General features: G+C 41.9%; 2 protein-coding genes across 2 annotated transcripts in view; both read left to right on the top strand.

Moving 5' to 3' along the window:
- Positions 1 to 246, top strand: part of LOC113090445 (dimethylglycine dehydrogenase, mitochondrial-like) — an 11,302-nt gene extending 11,056 nt beyond the window's left edge. Inside the window, exon 16 of the mRNA XM_026256272.1 lies at positions 1 to 246. This exon is cut by the window's left edge and continues 384 nt beyond it. The gene's annotated coding sequence lies outside the window, so the exon portion shown is untranslated.
- A 794-nt stretch (positions 247 to 1,040) lies between these two features.
- LOC113090446 (arylsulfatase B-like) lies at positions 1,041 to 6,599 on the top strand. Its single transcript, XM_026256273.1, has 8 exons — positions 1,041 to 1,567; positions 2,339 to 2,525; positions 2,610 to 2,800; positions 2,909 to 3,116; positions 4,296 to 4,539; positions 4,645 to 4,715; positions 4,804 to 4,956; positions 5,281 to 6,599. The coding sequence occupies exons 1-8, from the start codon at positions 1,322 to 1,324 to the stop codon at positions 5,532 to 5,534; spliced, it is 1,554 nt and encodes a 517-aa protein (XP_026112058.1). The 5' UTR covers positions 1,041 to 1,321; the 3' UTR covers positions 5,535 to 6,599.
- Positions 6,600 to 20,000: the final 13,401 nt, after the last annotated feature.

The following is a 20,000-nucleotide window of genomic DNA, read 5'->3' as shown; positions in this document are numbered from 1 at the left end:
GTGAAGATTTGCTGCTAAACATTGTGTCTTAATGTCATATTCTGTGAATTATTTCCACAGTCAGTATTTTACACTTGTGTGTTCTTGTGGGATCAGACTGACTGATGAGTCTTACGACTTTAATAAAGCACAGTTATCTCAGTATTACAGATTCTAGGATCATCCGAATATTTGAACGACCTCTGATTATTCCTGTCTCTCTGTGGTGTGTGTTTTCATTGTCAATAAACACACTTTCCCTCTCGACTCAGTAAACACATTAATAATAAATCACACTATGTACAGACAAGCAGATGAGCACAACACAGTCAAACTGACTCCAAAGCAACTGTGACTTCTCTAAAAAATAAGATAATTATATCTTTAAACCTAAATGTATTAGCCAAGTTTTTAAAATGACCCGTCTGGTGATGTCTGCTCTCGTTTTGACCACATCACTTTTTTGGGTGAAAAAAAAGATCTAACATTATATGCAGAATAAATTTCTATTGCGTTTTACCTTTTCCTGATTAATTTCTCTGTTGCCTCTCATGACTAAATATTTAATGAGTAAATATAATTTATGCCTTGGCATTTCATTATTACTGGACTGAATATGTAAGCGATTTTTTTGTCCTTTTCGGAGTTTCATATATCTTTATATCTACTATTTCATACAACAATGTGTTTAAAAAAACTTATGTAGACTTTCCATAGACATAATACTTTTTATACTGTAATAACTGAATTTCCTTCCCCTAACACAACCAATCACATAAAACATTCTGCATTTCCAAAACAACTTCTAAAACAAAAAAGTTATTTTCCTCATGGGGACCAATCAAATGTCTCCAAAATGTCAAAAAGTTCAGGTTTGACTGTCATTCTCTGTCTAAAGATAAAAGACCACAGGATACACTGAGTGAGGCGTTAGCCCAATATTTGGATGATGTAAGTGATTCAGAGAAAATAGCAGTTAGGGTTATATATTTAAAGAAGTTATTTTTCAGCTATAGGTAAAGTGTAATAAATATAAATAAATGATATTGTCAACTTGAGCAATTTATAGATATATTTAAATAATTGGGATCAATTTGACCCCAAAACATTTGTACATAACAGAAGAGCTAAGAAGACGGAAAACGTCGTTCATGAATATTAATTACGCTATGCGACCGAAGGCTCATTAATATTCATAACCAGTTCCTCGGAACGTCAGCGTAACGGAAGTAATATTCATGGGCTGAGACTCGGGAGTTTATCACAGTTCTGACTTCTCTTTTAGTTCAGACTGTGACAGGAGTTTTTCAGATGTTCGAGAGCGACTCTTCCTCTTCTCAGGATGACTTTGAGGAGACTCGCGCTGTGTTTTCTGCTCGTTTCTGTCGCCCGTGTCGCGGCCAAACCGCCGAATGTCGTGTTGATATTGGCGGATGATTTCGGCTGGAATGATGTGGGATACCACGGCTCTGAGATCCGGACTCCTCATCTGGACCGTCTGTCCGAGCGCGGGGTTCGGCTGGAGAACTACTACGTGCAGCCGCTGTGCACTCCTTCCCGGAACCAGCTGATGACGGGCCGCTACCAGGTCAGAACCCTCCAGGGGTGCCATGTTTCACCACAGAACCCGCACATTGCGCCCAATCGCGACCCTGACTAAAAATCGCGTTCCGTGAGTTAAAATGCACGTTTTTGGCGCGGGTTTCCCTGGTATAATTCGCTTTCCAGGGGTAAAATTTCTCGTTATCTTGGTCGCTTTAACATGAAAACAAGCCGCGGCAACGCAACATTGTAACAGTGAGTGTAACAGTAGCCCGATTCCGCGGGAAAAACGCGCCCCTGGCAACACTGTAGTACAGCAGTAACGAGCTGAAACTGAACTGAATTCAGTTCCTGAATAAGATCTGTGGTGTCAGTCATGAGGTTTGAGTTTGAGGAAGTAGAATTAAAATGAAATAAAGTTAATATGACAGCTCTAAGTAGATTCTTTAGTGTATTTTTAGTGTGAAATACCTATAAACGTGCATGTGTGTATTCTGTACAACACTTATTGGTCATATTTAACAATTCAAGTATTTATTACATACCAGTTGTCCATAAAAAGGAATGAAATAAGTAGAGTGACTGCAATTGTATTAAACCCTATTGAGAATGTAACATCTAATTAATTTCCTGAATGTGATCTGTTGTGTCAAAAAGGGCATAGGATGTTGTTTTTACTAATGCGTTTAATTTTTCATGAATTTCCTTTGAATATGCATGAGCGTGTGTTGACGTGTGTCCAAAGCCTGTCCAGTTTTCCCATGGTATTGTTGGAAGCAGCGTGGTATGTGATGAGTACGGTCTGATTGTGTGTCAGATTCACACGGGTCTGCAGCATCAGATCATCTGGCCGTGTCAGCCCTACTGTGTTCCTCTGGACGAGAAGCTGCTGCCCGAGCTCCTGCAGGACGCTGGATACCACACACACATGGTGGGCAAGTGGCACCTGGGCATGTTCAGGAAGGCCTGTCTGCCCACACGCCGAGGATTCAACAGCTTCTTCGGTACGTGCTTCAGCCTCAGGTACCAGGAACAGACCAGTCAAAAGCTGGATCATGTGACACGCGTGTCGTTGTGTGTGTCTGCAGGTTACCTGACGGGTTCGGAGGACTACTTCAATCACACCAGGTGCAGTTTCATCACTCCTCTGAACGTGTCGCGCTGTGCTCTGGACCTACGAGACGGAGAGGACACGGCCGTCAACTACACAGGACTCTACTCCACTGAACTCTTCACCCAGAGAGCCACGGACATCATCACACGACACACACCTGAGAAAGTACACACACACACACACACAAGTCTCTCATCAGACGTGTTGCTGCAGGTTTGCTCCGGTCTCTGGTCTTTCTGTCAGTGGTTTCTGAGCGTTTGTCTTGTGTTTCAGCCGTTGTTCCTGTATGTGGCGCTGCAGGCGGTTCACGGGCCCTTGCAGGTCCCCGAGCGCTACGTCGCCCCCTACAGCTTCATCAAGGACCAGCGGCGGCGCGAGTACGCCGGGATGGTGTCGGCCATGGACGAGGCGGTGGGGAACATCAGCCAGGCGCTGCAGGACTCAGGGCTCTGGAACAACACCGTCCTCATCTTCTCAACAGGTACTGAGAGAACCAGCCAGACCAGCCAGGAGAGTCCCACTGAGACGACACAAGCTCTTCTTCCAGGCAGACCTGTATTTATCATCAGAGCTCACGAGTACTTTATAGATTCAATATTTCAATCAACTTTTGTTGGTTCTCTTATGGTGGCTGTTAATTATTAAGACAGTATTCAAAGGAGAATCAAATGATGTATTCCACAACATGTCAGAGAGTAAACGTGCATAATCAGTCAAAATGAATGAGTTTTGTGGGTTAAAAGTCTTAAATCTGAGCTTTAAGTTTTAATTTCTTAAAGTCAAGGCATTAAATGTTGCAAAACATTTTATCTTCCTCGATATCTTCATCTTGTTTTCCAGTATCAATATCTAAACCTTAAATCAAGATACATTTACTTGAGAAGTAAATCAAGAAATGAAGTCTTGTTTTCAGGGTTGCCAGATTGAGTCGATGGTTTTCAGCTCAAACACTCTTTAAAAAAAAAACCTGATAAAAATTTATCACATTCTTTCAGCATTAAATGTTTTGGGCATTTTAGAACAGTGCCACAGGAAATACATCTGAACATGGCAAATACTGTAAACGAGAACAAGCAATTACAGAAATGTCCAAACCTAAAGTATGTCAACTATTTGCAAACAGCAGCCAAAGACTGCACAAACTCATTTAACCCTCAGAAACACAAAAGCATGGTTTTCAGTGTCGACAGCAGATCAAGCCGATGCATATGTAGACAAAACCCCCCAAAAGATCAGAATTAAGAAACGTAATCAGTGCCCCAGTCAAAATCAGAAACCCAGCCGATCTGGCGACACCGCTTGTTTGAGGAGAAATGAACAAGAACAAATATCTGTCAGTGAAGAATGAACACTTGTTCCCCTTTAATGAAGATTTCTCTGAGATATTTGATCTTGTTTTAATCAGAACCTCACATGAAGCAGAAACGGCTTGTTTTATCTGACTTTTCTTCTCGGGGAAATGTATGGTTGGTTTATGATTCTTCAGACATTTTCACTGGAAAACAAGACTTACTGAGATCTTCAAACCAAGTATTGTTTATTCATATTTAGGAAGATGGATTGAAAACTAATGGACAAGTTGTACTTTTAAACCCGTCTTAGCCTGGCACAGAAAGCCTGATCCGTCACAAGGTGGCGCTGTTTCCTCTCTGTCGGCCAGATAACGGCGGTCAGACCCTGACGGGAGGAAACAACTGGCCTCTGCGTGGCAGGAAGTGGTCTCTGTGGGAGGGAGGAGTCAGGGGCGTGGCCTTTGTGAGCGGCCCACTCATAGAGCAGCCTGGAGCTGTCAGTCGAGAGCTCATCCACGTCTCTGATTGGCTGCCTACGATTGTGGGTCTGGCAGGGGCGTCGACGAATGGAACCAAACCTCTGGACGGGTTCGACGTGTGGGGGGCTATCAGGTGAGAGTGAGCTGCTCTTCATCATCATCATCACTTCATCCTAATGATCAGACGAGCTGTGCCTGCAGACAGGAAGTGTGTCTGAGTGTGTGTTTGTGCTTTCAGTCGCGGGAAAGCGTCTCCTCGAGTCGAGCTTCTGCACAACATCGACCCGCTGTATGTGGACACCGCTCCATGTGAGTCAGAGAGCGGTTCACACCCAGACCAGAACCCGGTTTAACAGCAGACGCACCTGAGCTGTTCTGTCCTCTGTGTCTCCTTCAGGTCCTGGAGTAGAGGTGTCCGGTGAGTTTCTGGAGGAGTCTTTGCGGTCATCAGCTCCTCGTCCCGCCGCTCTCGGCTCTCGCTCAGAGTTTAACATCTCGGTTCACGCTGCCATTCGTTACAAGAACTGGAAGCTTCTCACCGGTTACCCAGGTAACGGTTCACTTCCCCGTGTCAAAGGTCATTCCTTTGCCCATATCTGCCTGATGAAGTTCTGGTTTGAGGACGACACACTCTCACACTCAACCTCTGCATTTAATCGCACTTTTGGTTAAGTCTCGTATTCTCTGAGGAAGATTATTTAACACATGTTCTTGATCTTCAAAAGGTCTTTAAAGAGTCTTACATGTACGTTCATCAGGTCTGCAGAAACCCTGAATCTGTGATTCTAACTCTGCATCATGTAATCAGCTCGTGTGAGGTTTTCTGGCACACTGGTGGATGTGTGTGTGTGACGGAGCTCATGGTTTCTCTCAGGTTGTCCTCTGTGGTTTGCGCCCCCTGGTGGTGGTGTGCTGGAGGCGTCGGAGCCGCTGAAGCAGGTGATGCTGTTCGACATCGAGAAGGATCCCGAGGAGCGTGTGGAGGTGTCCCATCAGCGGCCGGAGGTGGTGTCCTTCCTGCTCAGACGCCTGCAGATGTACCAGAAGCAGGCCGTTCCCATCGTCTTCCCCCCCGACGACCCCCGCTGTGACCCTGAAACCACCGGAGCCTGGGGACCCTGGGAATGAGGAGAGGACGAGTCATGAATGAGCTGAAGAGCGTCAGTGATGAGACACTCGTGAAGTTTAGAGAATATTTCTATCCTCTGCTCGATTCTTGCTCTGAGTGTGTGTGTGTGTGTGTGTGTGTCATGAAACGGAATCAAACTGTTTTTGATATTTACACATAAACATGTTTTCTCTACAATAAAAACATTCTCCAAGTTTCAGAACTCAAAACTAACTCCCCATTTTAAAATCTGAATTATTCTGACAAAAACAGAGATGTAATGTAAATCAGTGAGTCAATTACTGACCGTATTCTGACCTTTACTGGAGAGATCTGAGTCGAGCTGAAGCTGGACGCTTGTACAGTTACACTAGAAGATCTCTGAGCTGATAAAACACTCTGAAGGTTTCATGGTAATTTTTAGAAATATGATAGAGTAGGTTTATAATGGTGTTTTATTATTGTTCACCACTGATGGACTGGAGTGCTGTGGATTATTCTGATGTTTTTATCAGTCTCTCATTCTGACGGCACCCATTCACTGCAGAGCATCCATTATTATTACTACATTTCTCCAAACCTGATGAAGACACACACTCCTCCTGATCTCTGATGGTCTGAGGGACAGCTCTTTTACAGTTTTAGTGTGATATGAAGCTCTCTCTGTCCGGTCCGGTGACGTCAGCTCCTCTCAGGATCAGTTCTGTGTCTTCTTCAGTCTGAAGTGTGTTTGTGCTTCGCTCTAGAGACGGACAACAGACTGAAAAGCCATTAGCGAGGAGGAGACAGACTTTTCCAGAGACGGCACAGAAACTACAGCTCACTTCCTGTAATCGGACCCTCCCCCTCCTCTGCACTTCCTGTGCTTGTGGAATGGTGCTCTGTGATTGGCTGGAGCAGAAGCTCAGTGTCTCCACATGTCTCTGTATCTTTCAGTGTTTCAGTCTTGTGTTACTGTACGAATATCAACATCATGATATACATTTGCTGGAAACATTTACTCACCATCATGTTTCTCCAGACTCATAAAACTAGAATCTTGTTTCTCCTTATAAACTGATTTTATTTTTCATCCCTCATTGACAGATCCTTGTTCTTGTTTTAATCTTAAACTCATTTCATTTTGATCAATTGCTCAGAAAACAAGACTTCAGTACTTGCTGTCGTCTGTCTTGATTTGAGGATGTTTAGATATTTTTTCACTGGAAGACATCTGTTTTTTTTTTGTTGTTTTTTTTAGTGTTAGAATATTTCCAATTGGAAATCATGTCTCATTTGTTTCTGTCACACACACACTCTCACGCAGACTCACTCTCTCACACACATACACTCACACACAGACTCAGATTTACACACAGACACACTCTCTCACACACACACACACACACACACTCACTCTCATACAGACTCAGACTCACACACTCTCTTTCTCTCTCTCACACACTCTCTCTCTCTCTCTCACACACACACTCTCACACAGACTCACGCACAGACTCACTCTAACACACACACACACAGACACCAACACAGACTCACTCCTCTCTCACAGACACACTCTCTCCCTCTCTCTCTCACACACACACACACTCTCTCACTCTCTCTCTCTCTCTCTCACACACACACACAGACTCCGGATGGTCCTGATCTCTTGAGATGGACTGTTATCAGGTGTGAAGAGGAAGTGTTTCTGTGGGATCTGACGGTCTGATTTGAGTCACGTGCTGCAGCTGAAAATAGAGCAGATTCTATGTTTCTCTCGCTCTCAGATGAAGGTGGTAATTTTGTGTGCTTTGACTGAGGGACTCTGGGAAAGTGCTGGAGGTGTTTTTCCAAACCGCTGCAGTGTGTCCCGTTACACGTCAACATTAACGGAGGGGGGACGGGTCACGTGTGTGACCGACAGATACGGTCCTTATGAGGCACACAAAGGAACATTGAAAAAATAGAATACAAAAAGATTAGAAAGGTAGTTAGATTACTTTTGCCAAAGTTAGAGAGTCTAATAACGATGGAAGAGATGGGTTTGAAGACTGTTCTTGAAGATGTCTTAGGATTGAGTTGGGGAGGAACATTTCATTATAAAAATGAAGACAGAGACATGATTGATGGATGGATTGTGCAGGGTCAGATGGAGGTCAGGTGAGATCCAGCTGATGAAGACAGTGTGTGTCTCTGATGTTTCTCCTCATGTGACGTGGATCTGTGTCATGTGATCTACTTTTAATGAAAAACTTAAATGTTGCTGAGTGTTTGTGTGTGTGTGTGTGCGTGATAGAGTGTGTGTGTGTGTGTGTGTGCGTGTGAGTGTGTGTGTGTGTGTGTGTGTGTGTGTGATAAGAGTGTGTGTGAGTGTGTGTGTGTGAGTCTCAGGAAACACCTCCAGCCGTCCTGCAGCTAACCGTGGGCGTGCCCTTTGACCTGTGATCAGATGTCAGCTGCAGTACTGAGCTCAGATCAGAGACGGTCTGTCTTCTCCTCTCACTCGTCCATCTGCTCTCTCTCTTCCAGCTTTCTCTCCTTCACACACTCTTTGTCAGTTGTTCTCAGAACAGTTTTTACTGTGGTAAAATCACTGTAAATCTGCCTCGGATCATCCTGCACTCCTTTGTTTTGATGTGTCTCCATCTCTTTGATTCTCTTTATTTGTGCAAACCTTTTGTGATATATGAATGATATGAGGAGGGAGTTTGCAGGTGAATGCAAAGTTAATTTTGGAGGAGCGCCATGCATTCAGATCTACTGCACACAGCTGAGCGGTGTTTGTGTGAGGATCTGCATCTCAGCTGTTTCTCCGAGAAAGCTGTGAGATTAAACTGAGAACAAATGGAAGCTTTTACTGAAGTCTCCTGAGGAAAGTCCTTGGTAAACTCAGACGTGTGTCCTTCAGACGCTCAGAGCTCGCTGGCTCAGGAATGTGAGGAGAAACACTGCACGATGACCTGATGAGCAGCAAACATCTCCTCTGTGATGTGTGTGTGTGTGTGTGTGTGTGTGTGAGCTCACACACCTCTTATTTCTTCAGCTGTGTGTGACGGGGCGCGGATGATCTGGGATCAGTGGAGGTCTGTCAGGGTTACAGCGGGTGAAGAATGTGTGCCGTCCAAACAAACACACACACACACACACAGAGAGAGATTACAGAAACCTGCGAGAGAACACAGAGAGAAAGAACAGATATGGAAACATCTTTCAGCCTCAGCATAAAAACTGTTTTCTTGACATTCTGAGTTTTATAAGTCAGACTCAGAATTCTGAGCTCATCTTGCAATTCTTTTCTGTCTTTCTGCTAACATTCCCATAATGAAAATATTATTTCTGTATTACATCCAGTTTTAATGATAAAGATAACCAATAATTTAAAACACACACACAAACACATTTTCATTGGTTGCATGAACATTAAGGGTACAATTCATTTTCTAATTTTGAAAATATTTTGGGAATGTTCAGTTTGAAGGTTTGGTAAATTTTTATTTAAATGTCCGGCAAATATGTTTCAGGAAAAATAGTTAGGGTTACGTTTCGAGAACATTATGAAAGCCAGATAACCTTGAATGAAGGTTCTGTTAACATTAGTTTAAAACTCAGAGAGAACTTTGCCAGAACATTAGATAAAGTTATGAGAAAGATCCCTGATCGTGTATGAACTCGTTGAGAGATGTTAACAAAAAGTCTGAATATACCTTTCTTATTTTTTACTCTGGCCAAAATAAAAATGATAAATAAATTAATAAATAAAATGGGATTGTGAGATGTAAACTGGAGAATAAGGAGTTATTTAATAATAAAAATGTTAATATAATAATAAAAAACAAAGCTGGGTAGATTTACTTTCAAGTTGTAATCCATTATTAATTTCACATTACTTGACAAAAACTGTAGTCTGTAACGTAATCCATCCCATTACACATTAGGATATGTGATTACTTTTAGATTACTTTTGACATATCACAATGATTTAAATAAGATGATCTTGTACCATATTGATATGGAAATGCAATATATATATATATATATATATATATATATATATATATATATATATATATATATATATATATATATATATATATAATCCCAAACTGGGATTCATAAAGGATGTTTGTGAGTTTAATGAAAAGCAAATAATGAATTAAATCATACAAATTTAGAAAATGAATTAAAACAATTAATTAAAGTCATCTAAAATAAATAATTTAAAAATAACCTCAATCAAAATAAAAAGTTTTTATTTGTTTACCTGCATGTTATGCTTCAGAGAAGACAAAAAAAGTTTGGGAATCCCTGCATCACATTAGAAATAAGTTAAATGTGTGCATTGTGAGACATAATAATACACTGTTAAATAACTTAGTGAGTGATAATTCAGATCAAATCGAGTGTGTTGATCAGTAGCTGATGCAATGTGGAAATATTGAGAAAACTCTTCTTAAAACTGGAAGGATTTCTGTTAAACCCAGCGCTCAAACTGATCTTTGAGTCAAACTGAAGACTTTCTGAATCTAGAAAAGCAGTTTTATATTTTACAAAGGAACATTTAAAGATGAAAAAGAGGAATTAAAGTGAATCAATAAATTCTGAACAATATATAATCCAGCTCTGATAATAATTCAACAGACGGACAGACAGATTCCAACACTTCAGAAGCGATTTATATATTTACTTATTTAAACAAAAAATGTTTTTTGTTCTTTTAACCCATTCAGTGTCTTGATTGTGACACGTCACTGCGCGTTCAGGCCTGACTAGAGACGGAGTCCAGCTGGGAGCGCGCGTGGAAGCGCCGGTGTGTTGCCGTGGTGACGGTGGACCGAGCGCGCGCACGCGGGAGGGAGAGAGAGAGAGAGAGAAAGAGAGAGAAAGAGAGAGTGTGCTGGTGAATGAGTCCATGAGCTCGCGGACGGTTTAACGGAAACCTTCGTTCTCTGGATGTTTGAAATCACCGACTTTCCATCGCGGGACCGTCCGGCCGAGGAGCGCGCGAGCGTGAGTAGCTTTTGTTCTCTCAGATTTACCTCAGATTTGCACATTTACCTCAGATTTACCTCACGATCGCATCAGATTAACGGAATATATCAGATTCGTCGTGTTTAACGTTAGACCGGCCCGATGTGAGGACTTCAGGCAGAAAGTCGCTCTTTTGAATCGGTTTCTCGGTCTTTTATCGGTGTGTGTCCAGAACGGAAAGTCGTGGCAGAGACACGAAGAGTTCCTCTCTTAACTTACTTTGTCTCTGCAACTTACTCGTTTTTATTTGGTTTAACGTGAAATAACTTGAGGTTTAAGAATAGAGCTGGTTAATCTGCATTTGATTTTCGGTTAAAGGTGATTTGATTTCCGTGAGGAACATTTCACTCATTCAAACTGAAGCTTCATTTATCTCTTTATTCGTTCAGAAACACACAATTATACCGTCACGGCGTGGATTGTGTAATAATATTAACGAAAATATTAATATTAATCTCTCGGTTTTATAATGAATCTAAGGTGCTATCACGGAGAAATCTGTTATTTGATGAGTACCACGGTAAAACAGTGTGAAACTGATTCTCGTTGCTGGCTATAAAGGTATTGATGAGAGTTTTGTCATGTAATTAATGAATGTGGTCTTAATATGTTAATGATGAGAGATCTGTATTGTTTTATTTCTGTTATTGTCAGGCAGATAATAGATATCGATGATAATTACATATTTAACTACAATTTTGCTGTGCATTATAAAGTTTGATGCCTGATCTTTTTCACATTCTTTGTTTAAAAACAGGCAAAGTAGTATAATATCCCTGCTTTAGGGGAAATAGTTTTGTGTAGAAACGGTTTTTACTCAGAAATTGCTGGTAAATTTTAAATATATATATATATAAAAAAAACTCTTTAAGTAACACATTGAATTTAATAATGAAAAACGTAATAATTTGAAGTAAAAAGACGGTATGTTCGTACACCAGTAATCTTTTTTTTCCTAATAACCTTGGCTTTATTGACATTTTTTGCATCTAGGACCCAGCTGCGTCCCACAATGCCTTGGGCCCATGGTCAGATTGACTGATCTGGGCTCAGCGTGATGTCTTTTTTCCCCTGCGCTGGCCCTTTAAGGTCTGTTTGAGGTTAGCTGGTTTACCAGTGCTAGATCATCAGTGAACGTTCACTTTATGGAAGCTAAGAATAAGAGCGTGCACGGTCCTGCCGCTCTCCACTCCAACCATAAAAACACAGACGCTTCATTACAGGCCGCTCAAGCCAAGAGAAAACACACGCGTCCCTCTCATGCGCTGCCAAGATAGAGACGCTGTCCTCCATTCAGAGCGACTCCATGAAGCAGTGGAAACTCAGAGCCGCTGTTTGTGGGCCGTCCGGTAAACACTGTGTGTTGTTTGGATCTCAGACCACACAGTCTGTCTGCGTCTCATTCCTGCGATCTGATCTGAATGTGTCCAAACCTAGTGAGCTTCCTACAGAGACAGCACTTCAGACCCTCATAGACACAGATGCAGGAATATCACGCTGATTTTGGCCAGATTCTAATGAGGAAACAAACTGACGTGATCTGCAGTGACTTCTTAGACTTTTTAGAACTACAGTGGTTAATTTTTAACTACAATAACTCATTGTAGAACTGATTCATTTTAGAAATGTATTGACTCGTTTCTGATCCATGATTCTTTTTTTCAGAACCATAGTGATTCATTTTTTTAAAATATATTAAATCTATTATAAACTATAATATTTCATTTAGAAATATAATGATTCATTTTAAAACTGCTGTAATTCATTTTGGAACAATAATGGTTCATTTGGAGTAATGATTCATTTCTGAAATCTAATGATTCGTTTAAGAACTTTAGGTAATTATTTTAAAATTATAGCAATTCATTTTCAAATTTAAGTAATTTTTTTAGAATGCTTGCGTAGTGATTTATTTTTTAGAGTTCACAGCATTTAACTGGAGTATTGTGTATTTTTTTTACAGTAAGATCATCTGTAACACGAGCCAGAGTGTGTCTGTGTGTGTGAATGTGAAACCCGAGTCAAATGCAGTGTTAAAATGCTAATTGAATGTGTGCTGGAGGTCAGAGGTCAAGCAGACACTGCTGTTTGCAGCACAGCTGCTGGCGGAGCTCATCAGCATGAGAACACGCTGCGTTCTGATCCTGTGGATGTGTAGTGTTGTGCATGAGAGTCGACGGGAATCTGGATGTGGCCGGTTCTGTTTAAGTGCAGAAGGGCTTTAAATGGGTCACATTACGTGCTGGAGTTTCCATGCAGCGCTCCCAAAAGGAGCATGTTTGATTGAATTAAAACCAGCCGGGCCGCGCTGCCTTCAAATCAAGCCCAGAGCTCAGAGCGCCAGCCGTCACACGTCACACACTCACACACACACACACACACACACACACACACACACACACACACATACAGACAGACAAAGAGAGTGAGTGTGTCCATCTGATGTCAGGTGATCTGTAGATCATTGTCTTCATTGTGCTCTGTGTGTGTGTGTGTGTGTGTGTGTGGTGTTCAGGGTTTGTGCTGTAGTGCAGGTCAGTCATGCACACTGATAAGATTAGTGCTGTAGTAAACCAGTCTCTCGTTCTTATCTCTCTCTCTCTCTCTCTCTAAAGTGTGTGTTTTTCATCTGTGCTGCATCAAGCAAATTCCTCCTGCTCTCTCTTTCTGTCTGTCTGTCTCTCTCTCTGTCTGTCTCTCTCTCTCTCTCTCTGTCTGTCTCTCTCTCTTTGTCTCTGTGCGGTGTGTGTGTGTGTGTGTGTTGTCCTCATGAGCTCACGCTGTGTTTTCTGTGAAAGCAGCAGGGTGTGTTTTAGGATGGAGGAGGTTCATCTCACCCACCGAACCCCCGCACACTTCAGGACAGTTGTTGTCTGTCTTTGTTCTCAGGGGACACTTGCAAGTGCTCGGGGCCCCGCAGGAGCCGCCTGTATTCATCTGCACTGCTACACTTCATTCAGCGCTGGAGATGTGTTGACCGTGTGTGTTCACTAGATTATGCTGTAGTGCAAACACACTCTTGAGTGTGATCCAGTTATCATCATGTGATGTGTTAATAACCCAAAGCTGTATGTAAATGAGCAGCTGCAGTGGCCAATCACAATAGAACTGATTTCATGATTAGGTCTGCAATCATTAGTTTTTTTGGAATTTAGTGATCCATTTTAGAATTGCAGTGATTGATTTTGTAACTATAGTGATTCATCTGTTTAAAAGAGCATTTGAGTACTCTTTTGAACAAGAGTGAAATTTTAGGACACATTTCAGTCATATTCTCTGCGTGAGCCCTTGGTTGTTCCCCAGTGAAGGTCAGAGGTCGCTGAGAATGCCTGATATTTCTGTGATATTTCTCACTGCGGTTTATGGGGATGTTTGGGATGATTGTGAAGCAGGAGAGAATGAGCTGAAATCACTGACAGACGGACAGTTTATCAGTGGGTTCAGCAGTTCATTTGGTCAGCATGAGTGTTTCAACAGGAAGAGCTCTGTCAGGAGACAGGAAGTGCTCTGTAAAGGTTTATGGCTGTTGTGAAGATCAGTAACGAGATCAGATCTGATCAATCTGTGTATTAATGTTTAATATTCCACCCAAATGTGGAGTGTTGATGATGTGTGGTTGTAAACACATGAGAGACTGTGTGTGTGTGTGTGTGTGGGGGATTTGTAGATCAGGACCGTTTTACATTTCCATTCTGAACGTATATTTTAACAGATTGTGGTGAGGAACTTTGAGTTCTGGCTTGTGTATTATATGCTTAACAATCACAGACAGTAATGAACTGATTCAGACTTGAACTCCTCTTGTGCTTCTGTGATTCTGTTCTTCTGAGTGAACTGCATGACTGTATTCTGTGTTTATCATCCGTCTCTAGTAGATGTGTGTCAGATGAGTCTCATTAGAGTCACCAGAGATCAGTATTCCTGTAACTCAGACAGTAGGTCACAGCGCTAGCAACGCCAGAGTCACGGGTTCAGTTCTCAGGAGTGACATGTGAACCTTTACTGCCGTGTCTGCTGAACTCTGCTGTTCTCCGGCAGAAACATCAGGACGATCGTGTCAGATGTGAGAATCTAGAGTGCTGAAGTTCCTCTCGCTGCATGTGTTCTCTAATGGACTGGTCACTTTCCCGTCTGACGTTCATGACCCGTGATGTCACTGTGCTGTGAACCGCGGTAATCAGCTCAATTGTGCTCGTGTTTGACATGTTATGCCTGACAGAGCTCTCAATCGTGGCTGTGTGTGTGTCTCGTGTCAGCTGTCGCTCAACACACACTTCATGATTACTGGACTGAAGCGAGTGTGTGTGTGTGTGTGTGTGTGATCAGGTGTGTGTCAGTGTTTCCTGTAGGACACAATCCTACTGTAAGACGAGGAAACGGTGTGTCATTAAAGACCCTCACTTCTTCCATCAGCCCAGCTGCTGTGCTGTTTAACGCTCTGAGTTTGGACACAATGGATGTGTCCTGTTGTTCAGAGACCACCTGCCGTGGAAAGCCCCTCCATAACAAACCCCCGAAATAGAGCCGCTCCGCTTCCTCTGATCAGATCACATCGCTCTTCCTCTCCGAGTGTGTGAGGCTTCTCTGTAAGAGTTCTTCATAGAGTTCAGATAGTCAACCAAAACTGAAGCAAAAAAATCTTTTAGTGTCATTTCTCAATGATACTAAAATAACACTGATATTAATATTATTATTACTATAATTAATATTACTAATGTTGTAGTCAGGAGTTTCCTTCTGATATGTTTTATGTAGTATAATTTCACAAAACTACAGTCAGACCATTCTGTTTCTGCTTCAGATTTTGAAATGACACAGTCTGATTTAGATTAAAAATGGTGTGTATGCTGCATCTTTGTTTGGATCATGATTAAAATCACGTGGTTGGCTCTAATTTTAGATGGAAGGAGCACAGACAAAGCCTTAGTTTGTTTATATGAAGATATTTCTTTTATTTGTGTAACTTAATTATTTGATTTGGGGCTTGTTTTTAAAATTTCAGTTTAGATTAGTTATATTTTGATTTCACAAGGAAACGTGCAGCAGTAGACTGATAAAACGACACTTTTCATTTACTGTATAATGTCTTCAGTCTCCTTTTGTAAAAAAAAAAAAAAATATTGTGAGAAAATCTAATTGTCAAATCAAAATCTTCAAATTGTGTTGTGTTGTGAATCGTTGCATCCCTAGTATTATTATTAACAATAAAATAATATTATAATACATTTTTCAAATCAAAAAGGGAATTAAAATACTTTTTTAATGGAAACGTTAAGTTTTTTGAAGATGTCTGGAATCACAAAATGATTTGTGGTTAATTGATAACCATAACAACTCTCCCAGTTTCTGTAAATAAAAAAATGGAAAATAAGCATCTTTTTAGTCATAATTACAGGAGAAGTTATTTCATCAGATCATTACATGCAGCACTGATTGACATGATCCTTCAATGTGTGTGTGTGTGTGTGTGTGTGTTAGTAAACCCAGATCCCATGATGCTTGTGAGTGTAAATCATTGACTGTCACTCTCAGGGATGTTCAGTAAACACAGGGTGTTGATGTGACCCCTGTCCATCAGCGGGTGACCGCTGACCTCCTCGGCTCCAGTAATGATGCTGACGACTGTGAGAGCTGATGAGCTGAGAGTGTATACGGTCAGTAGGTGAGTGTGTGTGTGTGTGTGTGTGTGTGTGTCCTGCAGCAGGAGCAGATTAAACTGACAAACAGTGGTTCTGAACAATAGTGCTGCGGATATCCTCCTCCTGCTGCAGGGGCTGCTGGGAGCTCTAGAGGGTCAGAGAGGAGGACTGTTGGATATCAGGCGCTCAGAGCTGCTCACACACACACACACACACACACACACACACACACACACACACACACACGGTGTGTGGCTCCAGCGGGAGTGTCTGCTTCTGCTTGACCACCCGCTCAGATGTCTGCTGTTCTCCATCATGAGACCCGCGCCTCTGAGAAGGAAAGGAGGAATCAGCTCTTCAGCTCCCCTCACACACACACACTCACACACACACACACACACCACACACACACAGGATGAGTTCAGTATGGCGGGCCACTGATCACTGCTCATTACAGTACAGTGATAACAGCGCCAGTGTCACATGACCTCGGCTGATTCAGTGAGGGGCGCCAGTGATCAAATGAACCAGTCAGCTTTATTTTAAAAAAAACACATTGTTTCAAAGCAGCTTTACAGAGAAAGAAGAGAGAGAGCGACAGAGATTTTTTTATTTAACCAATAAAAATCAGAAAAATGTAAATGGAGAAAAACGGAATTCAGAAAAAATTAAAAGGGAAAAAAATGGAGTTTGGGAATAAAAATTGTTGTGTAAAATCAGACACATAGCAAGCCGTGTGTGGAGTATGTTCTGTTTAGCTGCTGTTCTTCATCATGTGACCGTCAGACGTCTCTCCTGAGGCATTATGGGAGCTGTTCACCTCTCAGGTGCAGGTGTTCTCCCGGCTGAATAACCGTGCTCCTGGTTTTCCCACGCTCACGATCCACAGAGCGAACTAGTGAAGCTTTAGTGAAGTATTAGCACTTCCTGTGATAACAGAAGAGAGACGAACACACTCTCTGTTTGTGGTTTGTTGTTGTGATGGATTGTGGGATGAGTGTGAAAACATACAAGCGTTTCTGTGATCTAAACCTCACGACACGGTGACGGCTGCTTCTGGAAACTCGTTCAGCGAGAGAGTGTGTGTGTGTGTGTGTGTGTGAGTAACGCTCGGGGAATGATGCAGCCGTCTGTGGGGCTTGTGCTGACGATGACATCACTGAATCCCAGTCCTCTGTTGTGATGTTATGATGAGTTTCTCCTGGATACTCTCACACTGAGCGCCTGCGCTGGACTGATTGTGTTTGGCAGCGTTTCATCACAGATCATGTGTTTGTTTAATCAGCCAATAATCTGCTGAGGGACGGGTTGCCGTGGTTACGCTCCGAGTTCTGTGAGCGTTTCTTTCTTCTCTCTCTGTGTGTGTATCATAAACATGATCTCACTGAACACACGTGTGCATGAGGGGCTGTTTTTCCATGAGCATCATGTTTGTGGAGGTCAGAATCCTGATTCCTCTGGACGCTGACGCTGAGCCAGATGTAGTGATCAGAGCCTCCAGGAGAGACTGGTGTGAATCTGCTCGAGCACGGTTTGTTCTGGTCCTCTTCACACGCAGCTGATCTGATCACTCATTACAGACGCACAGTCATTTGACCTCTGAAACTGACAAATATTCAACATTTTTCTTATTGCATATTATTTCTGATCAAAACAGGATGTTTTGTAGGGCTCCTTTTTATATTTTTATATAATTAATAAAACCCATGAAACCTATACAACTTAAGATCAATCTATTATTGATATTTAACAAATGATTAAATATTTAGGGCCATTCATCACACAGAGACGCACAGAACATTCTGGATTCTCATTAAAGTATTTTTGCGACTTAATATTTACAGACACTAGTCCATATCACGATTTAAGTGTAATGACCTACTTTTGATTAATTCATCCAAACTTTGACAAATTCCTCTACGTTTTTTCTGAATCATTAAAAGTCATAATAAACATAAAATCAGTCATCGGCTGGGGCGTAACGGTCAATGTGCACATGAACAATCAAATCTGACACGTAAGCTTCACGGGTCACATGACCAGCGTTATTAACCCTGTGCCATCCTCACAGGAGCCGATGATCATGTGATCAGGGTGGAGATACTGACCGATCCTGATAATCATCGTACATTCAGTTTTATGATGGATGATAACTTTAGTGGCGTTAGACTTTAGACAGCAGGGCTTTCATCCGCTCCTGCCCAGACTGTGTGTTATTGTAACCCAGATTTGGCTGTAGATGGGCCCCATGGGGGCGGGGCCTAATAGTGGGCGGGGCCATAGAGATGACATCCACTGCAGCAGAACATCATTCACGCTTAGAAGTGAATGAGACAAGACACTAGGATTGAATTCATGTGTCTTCATTGAGTTTAACAGAGCTGAAACCAGGTTATTTACTTGAGTGTGTGTGTGTGTGTGTGTGTGTTTAACCAGCTTGTGAGGGTCAAATGTTTGATTTTATGTGTCCTCAGCAGTTAAACAAAAAACACTTAGAAATGTTTCTAATCATGTTTGTGTTTAAGTCCAGTGTTTTGTATGGTTCCTGTGTGGGTTTGTTCAGGATTAAATAGAAAAAATCATTAACCTGATAGGAATGATACTGGGAGTGAAACAAACAAGTGTCTGACTTTTATTTGTGAAGAGTCAGAAGGATCACACACACACACACACACACACACGTACGTGAGGTTTTTATCACTCATCAGGCTGCAGTCAGAGGTCAAGTTTAGAATGTCATGTGATCTGAGCATTTGGTTTCAATTTCACATTTGTGTGTTTCAGACAGAATGAGGCCTTGTGTTTATACCTGCGTGGAGTCCGTGTGTGTGTGTGTGTTTATGGACTGCACACATATGACGGTCATTATTTGCAGCTGGTCAAGTTAGTAGTGTAAACAGTAGGTTAGTCAGACTGGTTCTGAGGCTGTTTCTGCATCTGGCTGCTGCTCAGAGTCACTTGTGGGTAACTTTGAGTTAGATGCTTGTCTGTTACAGGCTGCTGTTGAGTGTAATGAGATGTAATTGTTAGTGTTGATGCTCTGTTTGACGTCTTCTGTGCTGTTGATGAAGAACAGATATACTGCTCATCATATAACATGACCAGTGTCTCGTGAACCCATTCCCCATCATTCCCTGTGCTGCGCATCGAGTGTGTTCCTGCAGGGACTCGGGGTGTTCGGCTGGTTAACCCATGACATCATCCACATGTGTTGGTGGTCAGCAGCTGAGTTCAGTCACAATCACAGCACAGCATCAGCACATCACGCTCGCCCGGAGATCTCTCCATCACAGCTGAACCGACTAAAGATGCCAACTGCACATTTGTTCCGCCAGAGCTGTAAAATAATAGAAAACATCATAAAAAAGCAGTTTAGAACAATGGTTTGAAGAGTTTGAGCAAGCTATATGGAAGGAAAACATTACAATACAGCGATCATGTGACTCAAAAAGAGAGTGGATTGTTATTTTTAATATTTTGCTGAATTAGAACTTTGTTTATATGGAAACTTGTTTCCACCACAGAATAGAAAAAAACATAATTGTGACACATATCGGTAGTCTGACATTTCCCTCACAGTTTAGAGTTTCACAGTTCCATTAAAAAAAATCTAAATTGAGATAAAGTGGCAACTAATCATTTTTTAATGCCGTGAAGGAAAAAAAAAGACTAATGAAACTGTAAACTAAACTTTAAGTGTTTTCTTCTGTGGTGAAACGGCTTCCATACTGTGTGTGATGCTTCAGATGATGTTTTTGATCGCTGTATGTCTGTTTGTGTCTTCCTGCAGCTGTGTTTGTGAGGTGATGGTCAAACTTCTGCACTAAGATGTAGAAGAGG

The sequence above is a fragment of the Carassius auratus genome, unplaced genomic scaffold, assembly GCF_003368295.1.
Source record: "Carassius auratus strain Wakin unplaced genomic scaffold, ASM336829v1 scaf_tig00055378, whole genome shotgun sequence".
Taxonomy (NCBI): domain Eukaryota; kingdom Metazoa; phylum Chordata; class Actinopteri; order Cypriniformes; family Cyprinidae; genus Carassius; species Carassius auratus.
This window is presented reverse-complemented; position numbering and strand designations above follow the sequence as displayed.

What these genes read in the sequence shown, in the direction of transcription:
- LOC113090446 (XM_026256273.1), top strand. Translation starts at nt 1,322, where the DNA reads ATGACTTTGAGGAGACTCGCGCTGTGTTTTCTGCTCGTTTCTGTCGCC. An exon ending in CACGACACACACCTGAGAAA is followed by an intron (nt 2,801 to 2,908) that starts GTACACACACAC and finishes CTTGTGTTTCAG; the next exon opens with CCGTTGTTCCTGTATGTGGC. An exon ending in GCTTCTCACCGGTTACCCAG is followed by an intron (nt 4,957 to 5,280) that starts GTAACGGTTCAC and finishes GGTTTCTCTCAG; the next exon opens with GTTGTCCTCTGTGGTTTGCG.